Raw genomic sequence first — 27,832 nt, forward strand, 5'->3', positions numbered from 1 at the left:
GTTCATAGATATGGAATAATTTATTCTATATCTATGGTACCAGTAGTCTACTATGCCTGCGTGTGAACACTCGCGCACACACATGGTAAACAGCAAAAATAGCATCTGGGATGTGATGGTGAATGAACCAGTGAGAATTTGGCTCTCAATCAGTAATATGTATCAGGTACAGTAATATCCCAAAACGTGCAAAGATGGTATCCCCAAACCCCAATAGTCATTTCCTTCGCCTCTGCCAAATTTGTATTGAGGAAGTTGAGTTTGAGAAAGAGCTCCAGCGATGAGCGGGTTCTTCCAGCAATGGGGATACACAGCTTCTGTTACAGATACATTTTTGTCCATTTGTTCTACCAGCAGTACATCACAAGCCAAAATGTCCTGATAAAGATGCATCACACTGAAAGCTTGGCAATCGCTATCCGGTGAGCACTGTTTTAATTTTGTTTTTTTTACATTCTTTTATCATTTTATGTATATATAGAGAGAGCAACAGAGAGTACGAGAGTATTGCCCACCTTGCAATATTCTGCAATAAGAGTTTAGGTGATCCATAAAGTGTACCATTTTCTGTGACGAGTACAACTCAAAATCAATATTTATTAAATTTCAAAGCTCCCTTCACAATAACATTTATACAAATTTTAACAATTTGTAACCATCAAACAAATTGTGCGGAAATTTAAGATTTTTTTGTTGTTGAAAACTCTGCTGAGTAGTAACATGGTACCTTTCAAAACAAATTCGGCAAAACATTTCTACTTCACGTCTGTTCACAATCAGCACAAAAGTGGGTGCTAATGTGAATTTGTTACATCACAAATAATTCGTCGTAGAGCTGACATACCGACAAATAAGCGAAAACCCTGTTTCGAGTAATTTGCGTTTGAAGTTGGACATTTTTCTGGGCGTCGTATTTTATCCTTAACGTTTTGATAATTACTGTTTTTTGTGTACACTCGAAATAAAATAGGAAACGTAGTATCCATCAGGTAACTTATTTAATCAGAGAAGTTGTGTGATTTGTTTTTATTTGATTGTAAACGTATTCGTCCGTTTGTCAAATTACAAAATCTCTAATAGCCAGTTGTTTTTCACAGTTTGTATGCTATTCGTCAGTTTGTCGGATTGCGCACACATGTGCGCCGTGCCGCAATCCGACAAACAACATTCGTTGGTACTTTGAACGTACACCTTGCATTAGCTGGTTACCAGCAAAATTCCGTATTCGTCACTATGTCAAAATGTGACTGATTCGCCACAGGCGGGGCTCCGAATCTCCAAATACAGACAAGAATTCAGAATTTTGGCACAAATACTTTAATAAAGGAGCAACCTTTAAACACCTCAAAAATAACAAAATCTCAAAATTCGCCAAAATGGTTGATTTGCCGGTACCGTATGTTAGCTCTGTGACAAAATGTAGAGCAAGTGGTTTACAGTTGAACAAACTGGAACTCCAGCAAACTCAAGGAAGTCAAAGCATTTAGGATAATGTGGGAAAGTACCTCAACATCAAGGAGTAATCTTGTGAATTAGAAAAAGAATTAAGTTTAAAATAGAATGCTTAATTTCAAATTGTTATTAATGTTACCCTAACTTAAACCAAAACACCTACTCATCATAACAAAGAGATGACATCGCAAATCACCAGTTTATTGGTGATTTGCACTGTCATTTCTTTGTAACAGCGGTAAATCCTTGTTCACTGTAACAACTAAGTGCTGGTAGGTCTGTTGTACCATCTGATGTCACTCTCTTGGCTGGATATCATGAAAAAGCTCTGTCATTTTGTCGATAGTTGATGACAACAAGCCATACACCTGCCATTAAAATCACAATGCAATAAGAAATTTGGTAAAATGTTAACAAAAAGCAAAATTAATAAAGTATACTAAAGTATATGGCAGGTATTTTGAAATGTATTTTGGACGAGAGAAGAAACTCTTGACAACCATAACATAAATCAAGTCCTTTAACATTCATCTGATCTTATCAACCTCAGCATATAAGCTTCTTTGATAACCAATTCAAGAAGAGTGTAAAAAAATGTCACTTTATTAACAGCAAAGACAAAGTGTTGCTAAAACCTTTGAAATTCAAGGAAAATTCACTGAAATTCAAATATTGAAAAGTTCTCAAACTGGAAATTTGTTACACATTTGAAAACAAAATCTTATTTTTTTAAAAATAATTCATTTATTGTGACCTTTGCCAAAGTGAAACAAACACACCTTTGATGTCCCTTTGTATTTGGGTTACCTTTTTTTCGGGACATCTTGTACATTAATGCTGACATGAGCTTTCCAACCCGACCAGTGTTGTTGGCTATCACCCTTTGGTTTTGTCTTCATTCTAGTTTTTCCCCACTTTTTTTCCCATAGGATAACATGTGTTTTCGTTCTACACAGCACTTTGGGACTTTTTTCACATCCGACTGACTTCAAACCTGGCACACATTTAGACCACCATTTGACGATTCAGGCCAAATCAAAATGATGTCATCGAAAACGTGAATTTTTTTATTCACGTACAAGGGTGTGTCTGATCGTTATGATATAATTATTATCATATTGATATAAGCATTCAAAATCTGAAGTGACCCCATCATGACGTCATCATCTGATTCTTTATTATTTCAACATTTTTTAATATATTCTTCCAATTAATTACCAAAATTACATAAAAAAAAAAGATCCGATCGACTTTAAACCTGGCAAACATTTGACCATCATCTGAAGATTCAGGATGAATCATGACATCATAATAATGTCATCACGTTTCACGTGACGTCATCTAAAATGTGCATATTTTAAGGCCCTACCAGTATATCTACAGAACCGGAAGTCCGATCGGGTTCAAACTCGGTATGCAGGTATTGCGAGATGTGTTATAGACAAAAATTGCAGTGACGTCATGATGACGTCATCATGTGATTTTACATGAATTATTCAATTTTTGGACCTTTAAGTCAAATCTCATCAATGGAACTTGCTCAATTCAAAGTTCTTTTTCTAATAGGTTTGTTAGGTCATAGATAGATAAAGAAAATTTTGAAAAATGTGATGTCATCATGATGTCATCAAAAACGCGATTTTTTGAAACACATATAGGTATGTCTGATCGTTATGGACTTGGTGGGTTGGTAGTTGATTTTTTATGAATTTTAATTTTTTTTTAACATTTCCTTTATTTCTTCTAATGCACATCAGTGTAAATGTAAGCCTAGATTCGATTTGGATGAAACTTCTACGTGGCAGTGGTTACCAAACATTCCAAACATTTCTAGTTTCTTTTTCCAGTTTTTCCATAGGTTTTGTACACGTTTTTATTCTACAGGCCACTTTGGGAACTTTTAAAAATACGATCACCTTTAAACTGCGCACAGTCATTAACCATCATCTGAAGATGTATGCCGAACAGTTTTGTCATCGTGATGTCATTAGGGGTCACGTGACATCAATTGGAATGTTCATTTTTTACAGTCTATAACTACAGAACTAATGGGCCGATTGATTGATCTCAAATCCGGTATAGACAGGGAAGTGTTATAGATGAAAATATATGTAAAATATAAGGTCCTGTGACCCTAACTTCTGGTATCACTGGAATTGCAATTTGAAGCTCTAGTTGCCATATCTAATGCATTATAAATATGATGGGGCGATACCTGGTAATAGTATGAAGCAACATTCAAAGATTATTATAATGCATTATTATTACTGTACAGTTTATTATTCTAATATTAAGACTTCGTGAATATTTAATGAGGCAATTTTTTGGACACTAGATTTCAACAATCAATGCAATAAGTTATGATTCTAGTTCTTTGCACACTCATATTGGACTGAAAATGCACTTCCTGGAATGTCAAGGTCATGTGACCCTTACTTCCAGTTGTACCGGAAGTGCAATTATTAAGGGAATAAATGTGTGCTCCGGAGGTTTTTATCACTCTGTTTAATACCACTTAGAGTCTGGGTGCTGATAATTACCCGAGCCGGAGGCGAGGGTAATTATCAGCACCCAGACTCTAAGTGGTATTAAACAGAGTGATAAATACCGACGGAGTACATATTTATTCCCATTCATAAATACCTTTTCGGTAAAAAAAAATCATATAATTCGGCAAAACATCCCGATTTTGTTCAACAAATTCACTTTATGCTTTTTGAATCATCCCTCCTGCAAAATAATGGAGTGTTCAGCTGGCGAGTAAGATGAAAACAACCCTTTTATGGAGATTGACGCGCGCGTATCATGTTCTATGCGATGTCGCGCAGAACGCACCTGGCGCGTTGCGTTTTGAATTTAGAACTATAAAATTCTAACTCCCTGGTAGTGTTGCGCATGCCTACGTGAGGATTGTGAACGTTCAACCAATTAAACGATAAGAGGCACTGGATTTTTAGGAGTCCACATTTTATTGTGACACTGGAAAAGTGTTTAAGACCAGCTAGCCATGTCTTTATCATCCGTTTAATACCGGCCACGTGACGGGCTCTCGACCAATAGGAATGGCTAAACTGTCTGAGGTATTTATGAATAAAGATTATAATTTCAATTGTAATACATGTCATTAAGAAATTTTGGAAAAATCATTACATCATTTTGTACTGTCAATCAAAAACATTCTCTAGTTTTCACTTTGTCTTTAGTAAACATTTTAGTAATTTGTGCCATAACTTCATCCCTATTTTGACAATGGTTGAATTTTACAGATCATTTTAAGAATTATTCTGCTAATTCAAGGGAAATTTTTACCTGGATATACATTTTGTTTCTGTACTTAGCATCAAGATGTGGATCCCCTGATTCTGATGGTGGTGTTAGACTTCGTACAGGTGCATGTATTTGTTTCTTCTCTGCTCCTCTTTTTGGTTCACGGGTGGCAGGTGGACTTGTTGCAGAACGACTCTTGGTTTTGCCACCTTTGCTTTTTGGCCTGTCTCTTTCTTTTTCCTAATGGGAATATACAGCAAAATCATTATCAATGCATTGAAAGTTCAAAGCACACAAAAGAAGAATTTCAGTAAACAGCGGTTATTCACAAAAGATTGTGATCAATATAGTTAGTCCACCCCTAAACAGCTTTAGAAACATTTCTACAGTCAGGGGTTATCCTTCGTGGATTCAAAGAGTTATTCAGCAATCATGCCAAGCTTGGAATCATATTAATCCTCCGTCTGCTCCAAATCAGTGTCAGCATCAGGATGACTCAGAATATTTTCACAGCTCCTCCTCCAAATTGCAAACTAGCTTTCGAGCTGGAAATGAGCAACTTGCATTTTGTTCATGGAACTGGATTGAACATGTACATATACATCAAATTACCTCTACAACAGAGTGTGTGGCTTGGGAATTTTGATAACATTGGGCTCAAGCAAATATCATCCCTCGACCAGCCCAGCTTGAGTGTATCCAGAGTAACAGGAGGATTAAAGTAGACGTGTTGATTGTCTACGGACAATGCAACTGGCTTTTCTGCCTTTCCAGAAGTTTGAGTTTATACTTTGTTTGTCCATGCAGAATCATGTTTAAAAATGTTCAGTGTCATGCATAACTAGAAATGTGTTTGTGGACAAACACTGAGCTGTTTCGACCACTTTAGCAATAACTGCCGTAAAGGAGTTTCAGCCAAGTCGAATGAACATGTACATGAGCATTTTATACATGGTGGTCTAAGTATCGATCCGATGTAAAAAAAACCCAACATTTTTCATGATATCATGGTGACATTACACATTTTTTGAAATCTTCTGTATCTATCTACGACCTAACAAGCCTTTTGCAAACAGAATTTCGAATTCAACACCTTCCATTGATGAGATATGAGGAAAAGGTCCAAAACTTTAATAATTCAAATAAAATAACATGATGACATCATCATGAAGTCATCGTGACGTCACCGAGTTTGAACCCGATCGGACCTCTGGTTCTGTAGATATAGGGACTTAAACTATGCAATTTTAGGATGATGTCACTTGACATGTGATGACGTCATGATGACGTTATTATTCGGCCTGAATCTTTAGATGGTGGGGTCTAAGTGTGTGCCAGGTTTGAAGTCGATCGAGCTATTTTATGTAATTTTTGCTAATTAGAAGAAAATGTTAAAATTTTTAAAATGAATAAAAAATCAGATGATGACGTCATGATGACGTCACTTCAGATTTTGAATGCTTGTATCAATGCCTACCTACCCACCAAGTTTCATAACCATCGGACATACCCTTATATGTGAATACAAATTCAGGTTTTTGATGACGTCATGACGATGTCACACATTTTACGAAATTTGGTGCATCTATCTATGACCTAACCAACCTTTTACAAAAAGAATTTCGAATTTACCACATTCCGTTGATGAGATATGAGTAAAAGGTCAAAAAATGACTAATTTATATAAAATCACACGATGTCGTCATTGTGACGTCACTGCTTTTTTGTCTATAACATGTCCCGGAATACCTGCATACCAAGTTTGAAGCTGATTGGACTTCTGGTTCTGTAGATATAGGGCCTTAAAATATGCACTTTTCGGATGACATACGTGACACGTGATGACGTCACGATGGCGCCATGATTCGGCCCTTAATATTCAGATGGTGGTCTAAGTGTGTGCCAGGTTTAAAGTTGATCGGATGTAAAAAAAAAGGCCCAAAGTCCTGTGTAGAACGAAAACACGTGTTATCCTATGGGAAAAAAAAAAAAAAAAAAAAAAAAAAAAAAAAGACAGACAGAGAAAAAATAACAAAAACAAGAGCTGTTTCGGTGTGTGCACCGAAACAGCTAAATATCTGTGACTTTAATTATCAGAAATACTTTTTCATAAAAAAAAATGAACACAAATGTTACATGTGTTTGGAAGATTGTAAATTTTAAGCTAAAATGTGTCAATCGAAAAATCGTTAAAAAGATGGACTTTTTTTAAAAATTAAACCTCATCCTACATTTTATTCTCTATCCATTGACTGATTGATCTGTCATGGTTGCCTGCTATTACTCAAAAATGCCGACCAAAGCATAATATTCCACTCTGGCTGGTCCACTGTTAAAAGTGGTATTAGCCTATTTATGATTCTTGCTCGTTTAATTTTTTTAACTCCGATTGACCTCTCACACGGTTGGTGGCCATATTGGATTTTGCCAATATGGCGGCCCCGTGGCCGTCCATCTTGGTGCCCGTCAAAAATCAAAATAGGATGTTGTGGATGACATCTGGGCCAAATTTGGTGCTTTTGGAAGAATCTGAACCATGTAAACAGCCCCTGTAATGCCTGCCCTAATCATCCCTATACTACTCATAGTATCATGAACAATAATGTTAATTTACTGAAACATGCATAAACTATACAGCTTAGACAAAGAGTTGCTGTGGATGAAATATTTTATGAGGAAATGCTCTGGGCATTGGACCTAATTATAAGCTGTGATCCCATTGGACTTATTTTCCGCTATCACAGGGAATCTTGCCGCGACATTCCTTCGCATTGTGTGCCATGTGATCCCACTTGGACTTTTTTTAACACCGACGGAACCTTTGACCCAAGGCCCCCCAAAAAAGTCTCTGGTTTCTAGTCTGGAGCTTGCCCCAAAAGTGGTGCGGCGACGCGTTTTTTTTTTTACCCTACTTTTTTTCTCTTCAAATGTCGGCTTATGTTGCAGATGAAGCTTTGATCACCTTAAAACTCTCAAAAATATCTTTCAGAGTGGAGATTGAGGTGACCTCAGTAAGGCCACAATTGGCTTGAGAAGTTGAGAAGTCTGCACTCACTTACGATCTTGACCGACACCATTTTTCGGGAAATTTGGAGTCGTCAAGACAAAAATCCGGGAAAACCATAACGTCAGACCATACAGCGACATCGACATCGTGCATGAGCTGCCAGGCTGGTCATTAGTCTGCTCCCTTACGTATTGCGCTAATTTAAAAGCGTTTACAGGTTCCAGAAACAAGAGAGAGAATGAAAGTCCATTTTTAGGTTCCTGGACTCATCAACTAAAAGTTAGCAATATTTAAAACCAAGAAGAGTGTATCAAGGGCAAGGTTTTGATTCTTTTTTTTTTAAGGAGGGAAATTGTTGGTAGAACGACAATAAAGACCACAACATGAAAATAAAGATGGCACTCATCGCGACACACTGTGAATTCACGATGCGTGTTGATTTGCATAACATCAGGTTGTTCAACTGAAAAGTTTGAAAGAAATTTGCAGTTTCTATGGAAAGATTCTGTTTAAAATTGCAAAATTAGGGTCAGCAGAATTAAAAGAAGATTAACTAAGGGCAATTCCACGGTTTGATGGACATGGCTAGGAAAAAAAAGTTTTCTTTTTGAACCCAGTTTCACATTTTTATTACAGAGTATACATTCAAGTACAGGGTGAGTCAAAAAAAGCGGAACCCAAACCCAAAAAATTATATTTCATATTACTGAAATTGGTCAATCCGTTAAAAAAATATCACCATTCAAACACAATGACCCTAAAACCTGTCTCGTCCCAAAAATGCGATTTCAACAATCGTCGACACAATTGTCTTCAAACATCACCAGCGATGAAATCTTAGTTTAAACGTTAACAATATGCAACGAAGTCCTTTTAAAGGCCCGTCTTTTAAAAAAGTAGATTGTATAAATCATATTGTTTGCCTAGTTGTTGTTAATCAAAAAATTGTGTGCTACAGTTGGTGACAGTTGTTGAAACAAGTATTCTGTGTCATTTTCTTTGTTGTTCCAAACAGTCAAAACACACAATAAATTGATTTTTTTGGACGAGACAGGTTTTAGGGTCATTGCGTTTAAATGGTCGTATTCTTTGAACGGATTGAGCAATTTCAGTAATTATTTCATCTAAAAGTAGCTTTTGAAATTGGCTTTCCATTCATTATTATTTTTGGTGCTTCATATTTTTTTAAATATGAAATACATTTTTTTGGTGTTTGGGTTCCGCTTTTTTTGACTCACCCTGTATATGAAATTAACAAAGAAAACCCTCTTTTATCAAATTTTGTTTGAGAAATAGTGTCGTAAAGTGAAAAATAAATTTTTACTACGAAGAACTCTCAAAATTTGGTAAAGTTTCAACCTCGATTGCTATAAATGCAATTAAAGATATTTAAATCATAACCTTATTTCTAGCATACATGTATGGTAGTCCTAATGTCATTTTCAGCCGTCATCCATTTTTAAATATCAAAAAGTAGGGTTTCATACCTTTTTTTGGTAAATGTAATGTGAGACAGAAAAGATATTAAAGTTTTTTCTCACCAACATTTCTGATGAATTAAATGTTGGTTTTTAGGATTTTCCTACTTCACATGAACATTGATATAAATGTAAGTGTTTTGTTGATACTAATACGCACATTTTAGATAAAAGGCAACTAAATTTGGTAACGTGAGTAACTTTTGTAACTTGCGTAACCAAAAATGTACTGTGAGCGACCAAGGTTTTTATCCCAAGTCACCCAAACTATACCCAAATTGACTTTTGCTTGATAATGTTGATTTTATTGACAACTGTTTACCTGAACCCAAAGCACCTCAAGCGATAAAGATACTTTTAAGCATACATGTATTTTGTGCAGTTTATGGTGCAAAATGGTCTTTGAGACAGAACTTTTTATATTTGAATCCAGGTCAAGTTTTTATGTTGTTGAGTTTAATAAGGAAAACACATGTACGTCCCTATACATTGAAATTAAAATGTTTATTTGGATCAAAACTAAAATTTGAATTACATGCAGAAACTCCATGCTAAGCCATCCGGTACAATGGCACTGGTATACCCTAGAACCAAACTCTCCACATCATGGTCTCTGATATTGTGGCCTTTCCATGGGCCCTATATTCTGTTCTACCATAATAATCCTTTTCACACTATGAACGTCCGATCCGTGTCGAAATCTACACGGTCGACTTCTAAAAATTTCAACACGGTTCAATTTCGCTACGTTTTCACACTTCTCATCGCAAACCCAGCGTTTTTGCCACACGTGTAATGTTTTCGACCCGTGTATTGTGCGATCGTTTCACACTACACACTACACTAGGGCCGTCCGCCCTACATGTGTTTTGTAGCTCCATGGATGGTCAGCCCAACCAAGGACCCAGACTTCATGTCAGTCTTTTTTTCTGATTTCGGGCCCATTTTATGTTGGAGGATAAAATATTCTGTGACTTGAAATTCAAGCACCATCGAAAGTATTTGCGAAGAACGCACAAAAACCAAGCGCGGTCGGCAGGCGTAGCGTGAATATCAGGTGTTATGAAATACGGATTCAATAAGGTATTGCGCATGCTCATGCATAGATAATTAGGAGAGGGACCGGTCATGTGAAAGGGTTTAACCAATAAAAGGGAAAAGGAGTCAGATTTTCACATGAGTCCGATTTTCATATCACACCGGTGGTGGCATGACAGGGCAGCAGGTCAAAGGTTATTAGTATGTTCGTTGCATGCTAAAAAGTAACAACTACAGCGTGATGCCGCATGCACGCACTCTCGTACTCCGGCCGGTCCGCGTCGGATGAGTCGATATGCGGCTGTACACGGGTCGAACGTAACTCAGAAGTGTTCACACTACGCCTTTCAACACGTGTCGGACTTCTTGACATGGATCGAGAATTCTCAACCCACCTCCTAAGTAGGGTTAGTTTCGACACGGGTCGAGCGCTCTACACGGGTCAGTGCCGTGTTCAAATGTTGTAGTGTGAAAAAGTTAGTCTATTTTACACGTGTCGGACCCGTGTACAACATGGAGATTTTTCGTAGTGTGAAAAGGCCTATAGTGGCATACATAACTCTCAGAACATGACAGGTTTGTATGTATAATATGTTCTGATGGCCAAGCATAATTAGTTAAAAAAAACCTAAATTACAGCTGGACTTAAGAGGAAACAACAAATTGCTGCTAGGGGATCAGTAGGCACTTTAATAGTATCAGAATAATGTCAGATGAAAACTTATCTCGGAGTACTTGCCATTGGAGATCCAAAAAGCAAATTTAAGTCAGGGTTTTTAGTAGTTCTGATGCATACTGTGTAGAAACATATTAACTATGACAATTTAGTAAAAAAAAACCATAATGCCATACAATTCTGAGATGGGTGGACAAAATGTAACGTAAGTAATAGTAACGTGAGTAACCATGTTTTTTGTGGATTGCAAAAAAATGACAGATTCTGGAAGATTAGTTTTACTTTTATTATGTGTGCCTCATGGCATGGTCTTTTATCCAATTAAAAGAAGTTCCCACAGGTTGCCTATATCAGGACACTTTTTGGTCATAGCATGTTGGCTTTTTATTTATGCTTGGCCGAAAATGTAACGTGAGTAATCAATTTTGTGTGTCTTGTTTATCATACCTAATACATTTTTCTGGATGTCATATTTGGTGCTTAGGTAGGTCTAGGTGTACTCTTATCTACCATGGGGATAAACAGTTATTAAACCTTTTCAGTAAGGTAATAGTCCCTGGGATAGGGCCATTTAATCGCAAAATTGTATGATTAATCTTAATATTATTTTCTGTTGTAGGGTACCTTGGGACATCCGAAAATGGTGCTCTTAAGTTGCACAGCCGGTATTTTTGCCTTCCAGCTTAAAAAAACTGATATTTTGGGAGCTTATTTTTGAGAAAGGGCTAAAATCATATTTTGGGCCTCTGCACTCACAAAAATGGCCCCGTCGTGACCTGTTTGCACTTTTTACCATCCTGATAGGATGGGTAAACAAGAAAAAATATGGTTGGTCCCAAGTTTATCCGTATTCGTGTTCCCAGGGCATATATTGCTTTGCGGACACCCCCCAAATCCTGTGACTTTGCCCTGTTTGGGGACAGAAATGAGTTTGAAACTCACACTTATTCCAAAGATACATACTTTCTTTATAATTTAAAAACTTCCCGAGACCACAAGCTTTAATTTAAGTAGTAGATAAGCTTTCTGTCTCGAAAATTGGGCTGGCCATGGCCATTTTTGCTTCCCCTACCCCTAAATCACTCAAAACGGCTGTATAGTGGGTGGCATATAGCAAACCTATTGTGCATTTTATGATAACAGTGCCAAATTTGGTACAGAGATAGACCAATATCATATCAACAAATGTGGATATTGGAGCATCACAGATCTGGCCCTTGACGGCCGTCGGAGTCATCATTTTAAAAGGGCTGAGTCATGCTGCCAATTTTTGATAGGAACCAACTTATCCAATGACATTATGGCGGCCATCTTGGATTTTAAAGATGGCTGCCATTGAAAACCTATTTCAACCCATATCTCATCTTCTAAGCCACTTAGGAGAAAAGTTTTGGTGTCTAAACATACATTTTCAGGGTCAAGGAATGCAACTGTACCATTTGGGATAGTATTAAATGGTTTGTTTGTCCAGATACAGTATTGTTGCCATCTCATTTCTGAAGATGGCCGCCGGCATTGAAAACTACATGTATTGCATCTTTAAGCCACTTAACATTGAAATCTTAGTGTCTAAACATATATTTTCAGGGTCAAAGAACGCAACTGAACCATTTGGGTTAGTGCTAAATGGTTAATTTGTCCAGATACATTGCGGTGGCCATCTTGGATTTTAAAGATGGCCGCCATTGAAAACCTATGTCTACCAATATCATTCTTCTAAGCCACTTAGGATTACAATTTTGGCGTCTAATCATACATTTTCAGGGTCAAGGAATGCAACTATACCACTTATGACAGTGTCAAATGGTCAGTTTGTACACTATTGTGCCCATCTTTGATTTTGAAGATGGCCGCCAGATAATAATTGCATTTACTGATATCTCAGCTACTACCCCATATCAAATCACAGTCTAGGTGTCAAAACATACATTTTCAGGGTCAGAAATTTCTTTTATTCAGAAGAGACAAAGATGATTTTAGTTATACACACAAAATAGTCAAACTGAAGATAACATCTCTAACAGAATACCGTTGATATATACTGCAGTCACCGAAAATACTGTATGAAGTATAAGTAAAACAACATTATGTGAGAATAAATGTCATCACTCACAAAAGTTTACAGTTTAAAAGTGCTCGCCCTAATTCTCAAGGTGTTGCATGCACGTCTTGCACCGCATACACTTTGATTCTTGAAGCCACATTAACTAGTCCACTGCAGGCTTTGGAGGCCACAGGTAACATGGTCCAGACAGGAACCCATTACTGTTTTTGTTCATGTTCGAGTGCCTGATCCTAAACAGGCTTGTCCCCATTGCTGAAACATCCCTTATCCCTCAGCAACCTGGATTGCGACATTGCAAGTCAACAACAAGCCAACTCTTAATCTGGCACAACACGCTGAGGATGGGTTTCAAAACGACAAATAAGTGGAGCTATTTTGGTGGATCTTTCGGTCACAATAAGACTGTAATTACCACTGCCGCCTCCTGAAAAAGATCTTGGAGTTGTCCCAATACCTCGCATTTACGGACCATATCGGAGCCCTTCTCAAAGACAGATGCTTGTTTGTTGTTCAGAACACACAAAAAAAACGCTGTCGACGGCAAAAAATCGGCCTGCCTCAAGGCACTGGGCTAGATCCGTTGCTGTACGTCTACACAAAAATATCACAATTTCATTGAGACCAGGACACTGAGCGTTTCATCTGCGCAGACAATCTTTGTGTTACATCTCAAAAGATTCCGTTTGAAGCCATAGAAGCAAAACTTACCTCAGCACTTAGCCGTCTCTATGAGCGCAATCACCTCTTGTACCAATCTCGCTAAGACCCAAGTCTGCTCGTTCCATCTCAGGAACGTTAACCGCGAAGCCAACCGACCCCTTAACATCAAATGGTCCGGAACACCATTGGCCCCTTGTAGCCTTCCTGTCTACCTTAGGGTGACCCTCCACCGTATCCTGTCATACAAGTCATCCAAACTTAGTTCACCGTAACAACATCATGAAGAAATTGAACAGCCTCCGAAAGGGGAGCCAAACCACACACCCTAAGATGAACCGTTTTGGCTCCGCGCCATTCTTCAGCAGAGTATGCGTGCCCCCTCTGGGAAAGATCAGCCCATACCATGAAACCTGATCCAGCTTTAAACAACATGCAGTTTGATCACTGGATGCTTGAAGCCCACCAACACAAGTAATTTGCACCTCCTTACTGGCATTTCCTCTTCGGATTTCTGAAGAGAAGTTGCCAGCTGAGCTCAGATGTCCAAATACTGATAAATGACGAGTGTCGCCTCCTCCAGGGACGGCAAGCTTCGGCACAAAAGGCTGAAGTCAAGAAAAGCTTCCTCAGCCATGTCCACTGCTTCACAACATCCCGGGAACAGGTGCGGTTCTACGGGGGGGCTAATAAGCAAACTCTAAATAGGCCCCCCCCCCCCCCCCACCTATTGACTTTCGGAGGCGTAAGTGTCTGGAAAAAATAACTGGTCAACATTTCAGCACGCCTCCCTGAAAAAATTCTGGATCCACCGTGCTAGCCCCCCCCCAAATATTGGTTCTAGAACCGCGCCTGCCCGGGAAGTGGCAAGACTCCAACACTGGAAGCAACGACTGGGAGCAAACGCCCACCGATTGTCATGGTTAGACTATAACAACGGCGGAAAACCTCCCCACAGGTACTACATCGACATGGGTTCAATGGAAAACTATCAGCCGCTTGAGAACCAGGACTAGCCGATCACAGACCCGCCTTAATCAAATGGAGCTGCAAAAGTGGTTCAGCTGCATGTAGTTGTGGAGAGGCAGAGTTGTATCACATCCTGTAGTGCCAGAGATTTCTACCTGCCTAGGTTCAAAGATGGCATAGACCCAGTAAACAGGACGGTATTGGGCCGATACCATCTAATTATGGGTTTGTTATGGCAGTACCATACAGTTTAAACGGTACAAGACCAGAAGCGGGCTAATGCTGGCTCGATTGCGCCAAAACGCGCCCTAATAAATGGCAAACGGTAATGGTAACACCGTTCAGAGCCTGCATCGGACCAGTGCTGGTCTTTTTAAGGCAAACAATAACAGCAAGACGGCGCTCAGCCTGAACCAGCCATTGCAGGTCCTCTTACGATAAACCAAGACGGTAAAAGTCCTGAATCGGGCCGATGTTGGTCCCTTTATGGGAAACCATAATGGCAAGACGGTACACAACCTGAATGTGACCGGTGCCGGCCCTTTCAAGTCAAACCATAATGGCAAAAGGGTACATAGCCTGAATCGGGCCAGTGTTGGTCCTTTGACAGCAAACCATATTGCCGCCGTTTTAAGTATCTGGACAAACTGACCATTTGACACGATCTGAAATATATGTAGTACTAATCCAAATTGTTTAGTTGCGCTCCATGACCCTGAAAATATATGGGTAGACACCAAGATTTAGATCCTTAGTGGCTTAAAGATGCAATACACGTATTCGGAGATTTAGGTTTTAAATGGTGGCCATGTTTCAAATACAAGATGGCCACAACACTGTATTTGGATAAACTAACCATTTAACACTATCCCAAATGGTACAGTTGCATTCCTTGACCCTGAAAATGTATGTTTAGACACCAAAACTTTAATCCTCAGTGGCTTAGAAGATGAGATATTGGTAGATATAGATTTTTAATGGCCGCCATCTTTAAAATCCAAGATGGCTGCCATAATGTCATTGGATAAGTTGGTTCCTATCAAAAATTGAAAGCTAAGGCATTAAGGAGCATGTATGGAAAATTTGGCGCTTTTGTCCGGAATGTCCACATCCATTCACTAAGCTGCCTGACTATAAGATTAATCATAACATTTTGAGATTAAATGGCCCTATCCCAGGGACTATAATTACCGCCCAAAGAAACTCAAAAGTACATCAAAAAGGTGCCGTTAGTAACCGTGGAATTGCCCTAAGGTCGTAGGAGTCATTTTAGAACGATAAAAACACCTTAATAAGGACTTATAAAACAAACTAAAAGGTACATGCACTGTATACAGTCGTCTGTTACACCATACACATTAATGAGACAAGGAACCGTTTTCATTTTCTCACAAGTGCTGTTGTTGGTGTTCGCTGTGGATTGAAGTACTACAGGAAGCACTATTGTTTGGTTAGTGTTTTACAGTATGGTTGCAGAACTTTTACAGTACAGGGCTGTTCCCATTGGACTTTTCAGCTCCCAGATATTTACCGTGGCTGCGCAGAACTCTTCCATGACCACTTTCAGCCAGGTAGTTTCACATCACGGTTACGGTAATTTGACAGGAACATTACTTTACCATCTGTCCCCATTGGACTTGATATTCTCATTCAACAGGAAAGTCGCGGTAGGTTAAACCAAAACAAGTCCAATGGGAACACTGCTTTAGTCTTACCTCTTTCTTGCCTTTCTTGTTGTCCTTTTTACCATCTTTCTTCACCTCTTCTTCCTTGTGTTCTTTCTTTTTCTTCTTAATTTCACCTGGAATGTTATATATCCAGATAGATTAATAATTTTAAAATTAAAGTACTCTTTTTGTGCGCTTTCAACTGCAACAATGTTTCAAATTGACTTTTTCACAAGTAAATGCATTACATGAATATAATCAATGTCACAAAGAGGAAAGCACATAACTACACTGGACTACATAAGTGGAGATGCTGATTAAATCAGAAAAGAGAAGACACTGTATGTCAAAAGGCGGTGGTATTTGTAGGCATATGCTGGAAGACACAACATTTTGCTGTAAAGACAGGAAAATGTTTTTGTGACAAACACCCATCTTCCTGAGCGATGCCCTTGACGATTATCAGGATGGGCTGTGTGAGCTGGGCACTGAGAATGGCTTTGATTTACCTTACATTGTTTTTTCAGTTTGTCCAGCTTGTTGCTCAAAGCCCGTTCAGAGGAGAAGGATCACTTGATTGGAATGGTATACACTATCTACCGTACAGTGGGACACAACATCAGATTTCATAGGAACCTAGACATTTTAACAGCTGTTTGTAACACCAGGATGAACTATATGTACCATATGTCATCTTTAGCAAACAAGAGGCAGTTCGAGACAGCACAGAATCACCTTTTTTCAGTACATGAAGCCACTTAGCGCCAGTCAGGAAAGGAGAACTGAGTAAGTTTTACACTATGTGAAAAAAGGGGTCACACACAGATCGCATTGTAAAAAAGATAAACGCAGGGATTTCATCTCACCTCTGGGTGAGCAACTACTTTAATAGGCACACAAGAGACACACAGTGACCAACTGGGTTTCCTCAACATATCAAAGACCAGGGCCCAATTTCATAGCGCTGCTTAACAGCCGACTTTGTGCTTACCGAGCCTCCATCTATTTCATAGGGACCGTTAAGCAGTAAGCACAGCGAAAGCACGCTTAACCCCAGAAGAAAAATTTGCTTAAATCAGTGACGTAACAATATAATCTCCATGCACGTGCAACCGTTAGCATGATTGTCTGCAGCATGATTGTCTGCTATAGTAAGCACAACTTTTCTGCTTACTATTAAGCAGTGCTATGAAATTGGGCCCATGCTTTGCCTCCCCTGCTTTGAGGACTAAGCAGCTTTGCCGCAATTTGACCGCTTCACAGGCTATTCGCCCTCCTTTTTGAGAAAGTCTTCCGCTTTTGTAAGCCATAAACCTTGACAACGACATGTTTTTTTTAAAACAGCAAAGCACATTCAATCAAGGGCCAATTATCAGAGATGTATCCAAGTCATTTTTTTCTAAGTCAAGACCCAAGTCACATTTCAGCAAGTCAAGTCTTAGGTAATCTTTTTCCAAGTCAAGTCTCGAGTCAATGTTTCACAAGTCAGGTCAAGTCCAAAATCAATTTTTTTCAAGTCTAGTCAAGTCTCGAGTCTTTTTGTTTTAAATATTAGATGCACATAGTCACATACTACGTACAGGAACCAGTTTATGTGTTCGACGATGGAGCCTTAGTAGAGATGGGGATGGGGTTATCAAAATGTGCATCGTATATCAAGTAAGTATTGTATCTAAAGAGTCTTAAAAATGCATTTTGATATATTTTCAAACTTGTTCCATCATGTTGAATGTTTGAAGGATGTCTGACAAAATGTCCATCCGAACGTTTTCGTTCAATGCATGATGTGAATTCTTTTTGCTTTATGGTGGACTGGGGGTAGCAGCTGTTTTGCAGTCATTTAAACCCTAGTTGCATTTAGCACGCTTACGGCAAACCACTCAATGTGTACATAGGTGTAGCCTATGGTCTCTAAGGAATGACCACTCTATATCCATTAATGGATGGTACTCAGATTATGCACAGCACAAACTTCACCTTGCATGTATTAGGTCAAGTATGATACGTTGTCCATAACACGTGCATGGTGCTAGTCATGTCCCTGACATATGGTAAGCTCAGGATGCCAACTATCGCATGCTGGTTGCTAATTCGCTATGTACATGTATATCTGCATTCTTTTCAACCGTGTCAGCAAGTCAAATTTATTAAAGTCAAGTCAAGTCCTGAGTCATTTTCCAAAGTCAAGTTAAGTCTTACAACATGTAAGTAAAAAAATAGCCACTCAAGTCCGCCTCGAGTTGTTTGATCGTAGCAGCTCATTCTCATTGACATAACAGCAAAACTTGGAAGTTACAGAATAATCAAGGCTGTTGTGGTGACCACCCCCATGCCAACTTTGACCTATCAACATTTCGTCACACTTTCGCGAGTCGCTGGTATCTGTACATAGTATGAGCTCTACCATAGACTTTTTGTTGGTTACGAGCACGTGCGAAGGATGTTTCCTTTTTCTAACGTCATGAATGTCGAACTTACGTTTTTTTAGAAGTGCTGAGTTCACCTTAATTCATCATGTAGTTCTTCATCAATTTCAAGTAGTTATTTAGTACTTGTCGTCTTAGTCCGTCCGTCAGTAACTTGAGAACATTTGTACATACGCATTCGCAGAACTATCGTCCGTTCTGTCTCGCAGTCATTGAAGCAACGTTGGCCAATCACTGTGCAGGAGAACAGTGTAGGAAACCGTTGCGGGAAGGTGTACCACTCATCTGGCAACAAGCTCCAAGGCAGCCTCCATACTCACAAGGACAAGAAGGACTCCTCTTCCAAGGCGGGAGTCTACCGCATTCCATGTGAATGCGGCAAAGTCTACATCGGCGAAACCAGTTGGAACCTTCCCACTAGGCTCAAGGAACACAGAGCACATGGACGGCGAGGGGATTTTGAAAAATCAGCCATTGTCAAACATTCCCACATCAACGACCACAAAGTTGATTGGGATGCGGCCGAACTCATCGCACCGATCCAGTTCTGGCATCCAAGACGCATACGGGAAGCCATCGAGATCCGTAAGCACAACACAGTTCTGCAAGACATCGGGTTTCACCTCAACAACATCTGGCTCCCACTTCTCCAGACTGATGGGTCTCCTATACCCTAGGTCCTCAGCTACCACCTTAGACTGATGGGTCTCCTATACCCTAGGTCCTCCCTCTACTGACACTGCAACCCTACTGTTCCACTTCAGTGGGCACCAAGCTTGTTCTAGGATCCTGTCTACTTGGCATCCTCACAGGGTGCAACTTCACACTTCATTGACTTCGCCTTTGCTAAGGCACTCTCCTGAAGACGATCAGAGCATACTGACCAGAACGTCGAGTTTATACCTCTGGTTCTTTTCAGAACCATTCTGTTAGTGAGAAATTATTCGCACATGTTGTTTCCGCAAACCATTCATTGTTTAGTATCTCCACCATGCAAAGCCTCAAATCTTACTTATCTTCGCTCTACGGGGAGCTGGTAACCAACCAGGTTAGGTTGTATGAACGGACGTCAATTCGGCGTTCTAAACTCATCAACAACTTAACCTTCCTCAAGCGATGCCGCGACTCTAAGATAACTCCTGCCGGTCTGCGTATCCGTGATCCCATATGCAATAACCGGTCGGATGACATCCTCCGGAGAGCCAGTTCCGCCCTCATCCAAGAATGCATCTCCTTCACCAGACTACAACTCGCCATTCTCGACCAGCAGATCACCGACACGGAAGAGGATCTCCGCTCCACCTTGGAACCAGTCCACTTCGACAGGATTTGTTCTCTCACTACTTCTTCTAGCCAGTTTGTGTTCTCCACCACTCGTAAGAAACAACTTAGGAAATTCTACCGCCTGGAATGCAAGGAACGGAATACTCCGACTCCTTTCCACCGTAACCGTAGCCCGCCAACTGGATCTCTTATATCCTGGCGTCGTCCATCTCGCCTACATAGCCCGCCAACTGGATCTCCTATATCCTGGCGTCAGTCTTCTCGCCCGCGTAACCTGCCATCTGGATCTCCTATATCCTGGCGCCATCCACCTCATCTCTGTAGTCAAGACACCTTCACCAAGCATACTGTAGTCAACCTCAGCAGCCGACAGCTGAACAGTACAGAAACGAAAGTTCTGTCCCTTGGCATGAACTTTGCTGTTCCTCCAAGGTCCGTACTCATCGAGAGCATCATCCAGTCGACAGAGCCAGCCCTCAGACACCTCAACAAGACAGCAGCCAATGGCGTCCGCATCAAGATGAATGAAGTCCTCCGCAAGGCTCGCCCAGCTAAACTTCTACAGACGACTCAGACCCTCCAGTTCGATCTGTCCCAGGTTCTTTGGTAAACCGAAGATTCACAAACCTGAGATCCCTCTGCGCCCCATAGTTGCTTCTCGAGGTTCCCCCACCTTCAACACAGCCCAACACTTAGCCAAAATCCTCGGACCCTTGGTGGGTCACACACCACACCATGTGGCGAACTCTTCCCAGTTTGTCAGCATCAGAAACCTCACTGTCCAACCCACTGACTTGCTTGTCAGTTTTGACGTCGTCTCACTCTTCACCAATGTCCCCACAGGCGAGGCCTGCAAACTAGCTAAGGAAAGACTTGAACATGATACCACTCTTGCTGAACGCACAGACCTGTCCCCCGACCAAATTCATGATCTGTTACTAACATGTATCTCTTCAAGTTGTTTTCAGTGGCAAGGCAAGTTCTACGAGCAAACGACTGGGACCTACATGGGATCTTTTTTATCCCCGGTCCTAGCCGACATCTTTATGGAGGAGTTCGAGTCTTCCTCCCTCCTCACAGCGGATCTTCGGCCGAGCCTGTGGCTACCAACCCACACCGACCGCTATCTCCAACAGCGGTGTTTCATCATCCCAGCATCAAGTCATCGGTCAACCGCACCCTAGTACAGAGAGCCTTTGAGGTCTGCGACCAAGACAACCTCAAGCGTGAACTCAAGCACATCCAGGCGTCACTACAACGGAGCGGCTACAAACCCAACCGCATCACGATCAGCAAACCTGACCAACGGGTCTCCTATACCCAAGGTATAGGAGGTATAGACTGTTAAAATAGTACAGAGAGCCTTTGAGGTCTGCGACCAAGACAACCTCAAGCGTGAACTCAAGCACATCCAGGCATCACTACAACGGAACGGCTACAAACCCAACCGCATCATGATCAGCAAACCTGACCAACGGGTCTCCTATACCCAAGGTATAGGAGGTATAGACTGTTAAAATAGTACAGAGAGCCTTTGAGGTCTGTGACCAAGACAACCTCAAGCGTGAACTCAAGTAGCACCGGTAGCAGCTTGGGATTTGCCCTTGGTCTTGCCACCCTTGCCGCCCCGTTTTTCCTCTTTTTGTTCAGTTCCCACTGCATCAGTCGGATTAAGCAAATCTTTAACGTGCTCTGCCCGACCTGCTTGGTCTCTAGTCTGGCGGGATGGCAAGACGTCACTGTCTGCCGAGCCAAGCACAGAAGACGAAAATAGGAATTGGGATTGACGAAAATAGGAATACAGATAAAGACGAAGTACTCAATTATCAGTAAGGTACTGTAAGAAACGTCTTATCTGTCCTGCTATAAGGCCAAAAAAAAAAGTCTCCGGTTTCAGGTATGCGTGCGCGTCGCCGTAGCCATGCGCGTCGGCAAAGTGAAAACATTTTTTTTTTTTCAATGTAAGATGATGTCTCAAAACCGCCAAACTCACTGGTTTGACTGGAATCCTACTGCTGCACAATTTTAACGTGTTTTAAATGGGGTTACGATTGAGTATAAGCTTTATGTGGCCTCTCTGGACTCCCATATATTTTGCACTAAATTTAGTCTGGCACCATTTGCAGTCATCAGCCGACATTTGAAGGAAAAAAAAAGTCCCCCCCCCAAAAAAAGCCGCGTTGCTGCACCACTTTAGGGGCAAGCTCCATACCAGAAACCGGAGACTTTTCTTGGCCTTAGAGAAAAGAGGAAGCCGACATGGCGCTCGTGGCACAGGGTAGTGTGGGTAGCATTATAGAGGGCGCTGTTGTATAAACTCTTAGCGAATGGAACCTGGCGGTAAGGGGAATATGCAAATGTAGTGGCTCTACAGGTAAGTGAGTGAAGTAGACTTGAAAGGATACAGAAACGAGTTTGTAGGACCATTATGGGGAATCAGTACACTTCATATTTGGATGCGCTCAACCTATGTAACTTGGATGCACTAGATAGCATAAGAGAAAGGCTCAAAATTTGCTAATGCACTTGGCACTAATTTTAAGAACGACTCACTCAATTGCTCCCCCCCCCCCCCCCCCCCACGAGGCTAGCAAGTCATGGTAGGAACCTTAGGAACAGTAACCAAATAACTCAACTCAAAAATGTTTTTTTTTTTGGGGGGGGCTGCATGTTGTCCCTCCTTTCTTGTATAGTTCTGTTTCCGTGGTTATGTGGTATTTTTTTACGTACAAATTAAATGTATTGCCTGCCTATTTTACTCATTTTTTTTATTATGCAAGTTTTAATTGTTTTTAAGATTGTTTTTAATGCAATTGTCTTTTGGAATTTGGCCCTCTGGGCCACGATTTGAGACAAATAAAAGAAATAAAATGAAATGAAAAGTATGGTGTGGGGTGCCAAACCTACATGTACATGTTTTCTTGTTTTTACAAAATTCGAAAACTTCAAATAGAGCACTTCCCATTGTTCTTAAGCTTCCACCATTCTACCCACCAAACTTGCACCAAATTGCAAACGAAAAAAACCAAAAAACAAACAAATAGCAATTGATCCTGCATACTGTTACAAACTCTTGAAACATTGCAATAATCAAAAGAGAAAATTGTTGGACTAATACATACCTCCCCTTAGATTGTCATTGGAGCCAAGAACTGCCAAGGTTGATATTAAATTGTGTCAGCAACATGCAGTTGTAGCCAGTGTGGTACACAGCAATTATCCGTTCAGGAGGAAATAATAGAACAAAAAAAACCATCAATATCTGATCAGTGAACTAAAGTGTTTTATTTCATTTTTATTCAATATAATAATAATAGCTCTGAGGCTGCGGGACACAGCTTGAGTCAAGTTGTTCCAACGCGGATAAGCGTTAGATCTCTTATTTTGTTGTGCATATTGTAAATAACAATTATAATAAGAATCCTACAGAAGACGCTCGAGCTCTGAGGATGCGAGATGCAGATTGAGCCGAGTTTTTCTAACACGGATACTATCCCTTATCTGGTTGTGCTTATTGCAAATAATAATAATAAGAAGAATAATAATAATAATAACTAGACTTATGTTTGTGGACAAACACAGGGCTGTTTCGGTAACTTTTTTGTGACATATATGTGACATGTAAAGTTTTAAGTATAAGTTCCATACAGAAAGGATGTGTAGTTCTGTTTATAATAAATGGTGGCATATAAATATGTGATTACATTCTCATGGCTTTTAATTATAATGTCACGTCACGTGATGACGTCATGATGACGTCAGATCAATTTTCATCTATAATCATCCTTAACCTACTGCTAGAGGGCGCTCTAACTTTTTATGACGTCACTGTTATGTTTTTGTAAAGAAAAACTTAGCCAGAGCATACATCGTTGAAGGCAAGTTCACATTTTTTACCAATTTTAAACTACAAGGCACTTCCGGTTTCAACCGGAAGGAAGGGTCACGTGATTTTGCATGTAATATCAATAATGAAAACCCTGGATTATTCTATCAATTCCCGCAAATGTCAAGTTCAGGTCTCTCAAGGTTGATTTTATATTGATTTTCAAAGATAACATCTATTGATCTTTAACGTGACGTTACGTGACCCATGATGACGTCATTGTGACGTCACTTCAATTTTCATCTATAACACATCCCAACTTTCAACTCAATTGGCCCTGTAGTTCTGTAGATATAGGCCTTCAAAATGTGCACCTATAATATGACGTCACATGCCATGTGATGACGTCATTGTGACATCACTTCCATTTTCATCTATAACATATCCCGGTCTAGATACATACCAGGTTTCAACCAAATCAGACCTGTAGTTTTGGAGATATAGGCCTTCAGAATATGCACCTATATTGTGACGTCACGTGACTGGTGATGACGTCATAATGACGTCAATGTTCGGCACACAGCGGCAGGTGCTGGGCTAAGTGTGTGCCAAGTATAAAGGCAATCAGATTTGATTTTAGTGGCCAAAGTGCCTTGGACGAAACAACATGTACAAATGCTATGGGCAAAATGACTGAAAAAGAAAAATAAAAAAAAAAAAAAAAAAAAATCTTAACGAAAACAAAGGCTGTTTCGGCAGGTTGCCAAAACAGCCAATAATAAGTATTACCCTGGATTGCTCATTTGGGAGACTTCCACATAGACTTGTGCACACATTTTTTCAAACTTAAATGTGCCCCAACCCAATTTTCCCTAGTCCTTTTTCCACGTATTTCGGTATGTTTACTATTTAGACCACGAGCAACAAATATAACTTAATTGTGACAAAAAATTTGTGCCTCTAAAGGAGGGCTGTGACATTATGGAGACATGAAAATGTCTCCCTCATGACCGATGTCTCCCATCGTGCGAAGAAATTACGATAACGTGTCTCCTTAGTGGTACCTTTACACGTATAATAATAAGTATAATAATTTAAAGAGGTTGTGGAATGCTCGAAGACATTTCCGTCATTTTTCGGGTATATGTAGCCTAGGGTGTGATGAAATAAAAACGACTATTGTTTCTGTCATGAAATGAATACAAAAGGTATTTTTGAGAGCTGTTTTTCAGGTCCTGTTTCGACCCGAACTTGCAATTTGTGTAAAAGTCGTCGTTGGGGGCAGCAAACAAAACATAGTCAATCGTGACGTAATAAACAGGACTCCCGATGCAGCGTAGTTCCAGCGAAACTTTTTGCAAATCACTCCGCGCAACGACATGACTTTGTTTACAATTACACTGAGCGACATTTTGTATGGGCAGCCACATGCTCCATAAATTCAACTGTAGTTGGCAACAGCTTTTACCCCCGAAATTCTAATGGGCAAGTTCAGAATTTAATAGGAAGATATCTCCATTGACTTTTTGGTACTTTCTATTGATTATTCAGTGTTTTGATAGTTACACATCATTTTATTTATAGATCGGGGATCATTCTTTTGTGTTTGCCCCAACGGCCAACCATAGTAAGAAATGTCTGCGTAATACATAAACATCGTTCGATCGTTCACATGCACATCGCATCACCGTGACACGCGCCTATGTAAAGCTGGCTGGAAATTCACGGGTGTACTTGTGCCGCTGGCCCGGCCGCTGGGACCGTAGATTTTGACACCGGTAAACGGTGTTGGAATTTCAAAATAATTCGTTGTTGATACGCGTACGGGTAGCGAACGCACTAGGCCAAGGCAAACCTATATGCCTATAATTGTGTCAGTCGCTGGCTGTAATCACACCACATTTTGTTTGCAATAAATTTCCAGCTTTCCCGTCCGGGTGTCAGCATGGAGGAATAAGAATCCTCCGTAGCCATGCAGTTTGTCCGAAGGGTACCGTGCGAAAACACGAGATCGGATTTCAGCCAAATTAACGGATAGAGCGCTGATCATGCACTGTATATTTTGTACGGCAAGAGTCTTCTTTTCTCAAGAGATTTGTTGAAATTGGACAAGAAATAATAGAGATATGATATGTTAATGATTTATAGGGAAGACTGTTTTGGACCATTTGTCCATTGCCAATCTTGAAGAATCGTAGACCCGTTCAAATGTATCCTCGACCCTCCATTATCTGCGCAGCATACGCGCACGCGTTGTCACACACAAATTGAAGGTAAATGCGTAGAAAAAAGACCGCGTAGTTTTCCTTACGTTAGTGCTGATTAATGTGACAGGCCTCCATTTTCCCTAGAACTTCTTTTGATCGAATGACAAATTCTCTGCCACTGGAATTTCTTGAATAAAGTCTTAATTAGGTACTGAAAATAATGATAGTGCTTGTTAAATTTTGGGACCAGTGAATTTTGTTTTCAACCGGGATCCCAAACATGTCATAAGTCCAGAGATTTTTGTTTTATGAACGGAGCATGACTATGATTTATGAATTGTACTTTTTTTAGTCCCATTGTCTCCTGGCGTTGTTTTAAGGCTTTTTCTTTGGTAGACAATAAAGTTAACAATTTCAAAATTCAAGTAAATTCGTAATTATCGTTTCAGGATGTTAAAACAAGGGTTAAAATGCACAAGGAAAGAAAAGAGAAGAGGACTAATTTTTTGTGGCGAACGTATACATAAAAAGCACCAGGCAACGCAAGGAACTTGACCGGGGCCCGCGACGCTGCTAACCGTACAACATTAGTTCTGGACACGGTCGACCACATCCACTGCCGTGATCGCGTGATGCGTTATGCGTGCCGTACGCGTATAATTCGAAAACAACCTGACGATTTGTCGTCTCTTTGGACTGAATATTCACCAGAATAACGTTTGAGATTGTCTGTAAATCATGAAGAAAGTTGCGGTAGGACTGTTGATGCTCATCTAAAAATGTTATCATGAACATAATACTTTGAGTCCTTGGATAAAACGCAGCTGTTTTTTTCACGCAAACGTCGCAGACCTACCACTCAGATCATCAGAGCCGCATTGCCTGGCGTTTTCAGCTGGCCAGTTGCAGTATCTGTGTTTTCGCTGGTCTCTTTTTCGGGCAGTTGGGGCTCAAATTTATATGGAAGAACAGCTCAGAGGTCACCGTGTCCTTGTTCAATATACTCATCCAAATATTAAGCGATGGGAAGGAATATTAATCTCCGCGAGTCTTTTACAAAATGTTGATTTTTCACTGCTTGACTGCGAGTCACACGTGCTGACAGGGCGGGTTTGGGCAGCAGTAAACAGTCGTTGTATAAACGAGTCCTGTTTATTACGTCACGCTTTTTCTGATTTTACGAAGAGCCCAACGACTGTTGATTTCAATTATGCGCTCGCCGACCAACAAATTACTCGATGAATTTCAGTTTTATAAACATATAAACGCACATTAGAAAAGAATGGGAGTTTGTCATTATGCTATATATGGGTCTACTCTACAATATAAAAATATAAAAAACAAAACGATTTTCAGCATTCCACAACCTCTTTAAGTGTTGGAGGTCTCGAGGCCGGCCTTGGCCTCGGAGCCTTCCGGCCTCTACATACACAGTGCAGTCCGAAGACCAATGGCTATTGAATGTTCTAATCGGCATTAATTAATAATTGAGGCACCTTGTGATTGGCTGTTCTGAATGATCCTTGGATACAGCCATAGTGCAGGCACGGCATGTGTGTACGTTAATGAGCCAGGGATTCTGTTGTACACAACCGGAGTTGCAATGAAAATATCTCTTTTATCCGACTTGATTCTTTTCTCAATTTGCATGGATCCCCTGCTACATTATAAATCTTTGTAATTTGAACAGAAATTGAAAATATATCGGCCAAAAAAAAGCAAAAACCGCTGTCTAAGTCAGGGGCTTCGTTTGAATTCTCCTAGCAAATCTCCCCATGTCACGCCAAAGACCAGAAACGCTCGAAATTTCAAG

The 27,832-nt window shown here is 40.3% G+C and overlaps 1 protein-coding gene across 1 annotated transcript in view; it reads right to left on the reverse strand.

The window, feature by feature from the left end:
* Positions 1 to 411: 411 nt before the first annotated feature.
* Positions 412 to 27,832, reverse strand: part of LOC119741645 (MYCBP-associated protein-like) — a 138,025-nt gene continuing 110,604 nt past the window's right edge. The window contains exons 18-21 of the mRNA XM_038217479.1: positions 23,109 to 23,138; positions 16,325 to 16,410; positions 4,762 to 4,959; positions 412 to 1,820 (exon numbers count right to left, since the gene is read on the reverse strand). Coding sequence (XP_038073407.1) covers positions 1,749 to 1,820; positions 4,762 to 4,959; positions 16,325 to 16,410; positions 23,109 to 23,138 — 386 coding nt within the window. The 3' untranslated portion in view covers positions 412 to 1,748. The remainder of the gene's footprint in view (positions 1,821 to 4,761; positions 4,960 to 16,324; positions 16,411 to 23,108; positions 23,139 to 27,832) is intronic.

This window comes from Patiria miniata, unplaced genomic scaffold (assembly GCF_015706575.1).
Source record: "Patiria miniata isolate m_02_andy unplaced genomic scaffold, ASM1570657v1 HiC_scaffold_5, whole genome shotgun sequence".
NCBI classification, from domain to species: domain Eukaryota; kingdom Metazoa; phylum Echinodermata; class Asteroidea; order Valvatida; family Asterinidae; genus Patiria; species Patiria miniata.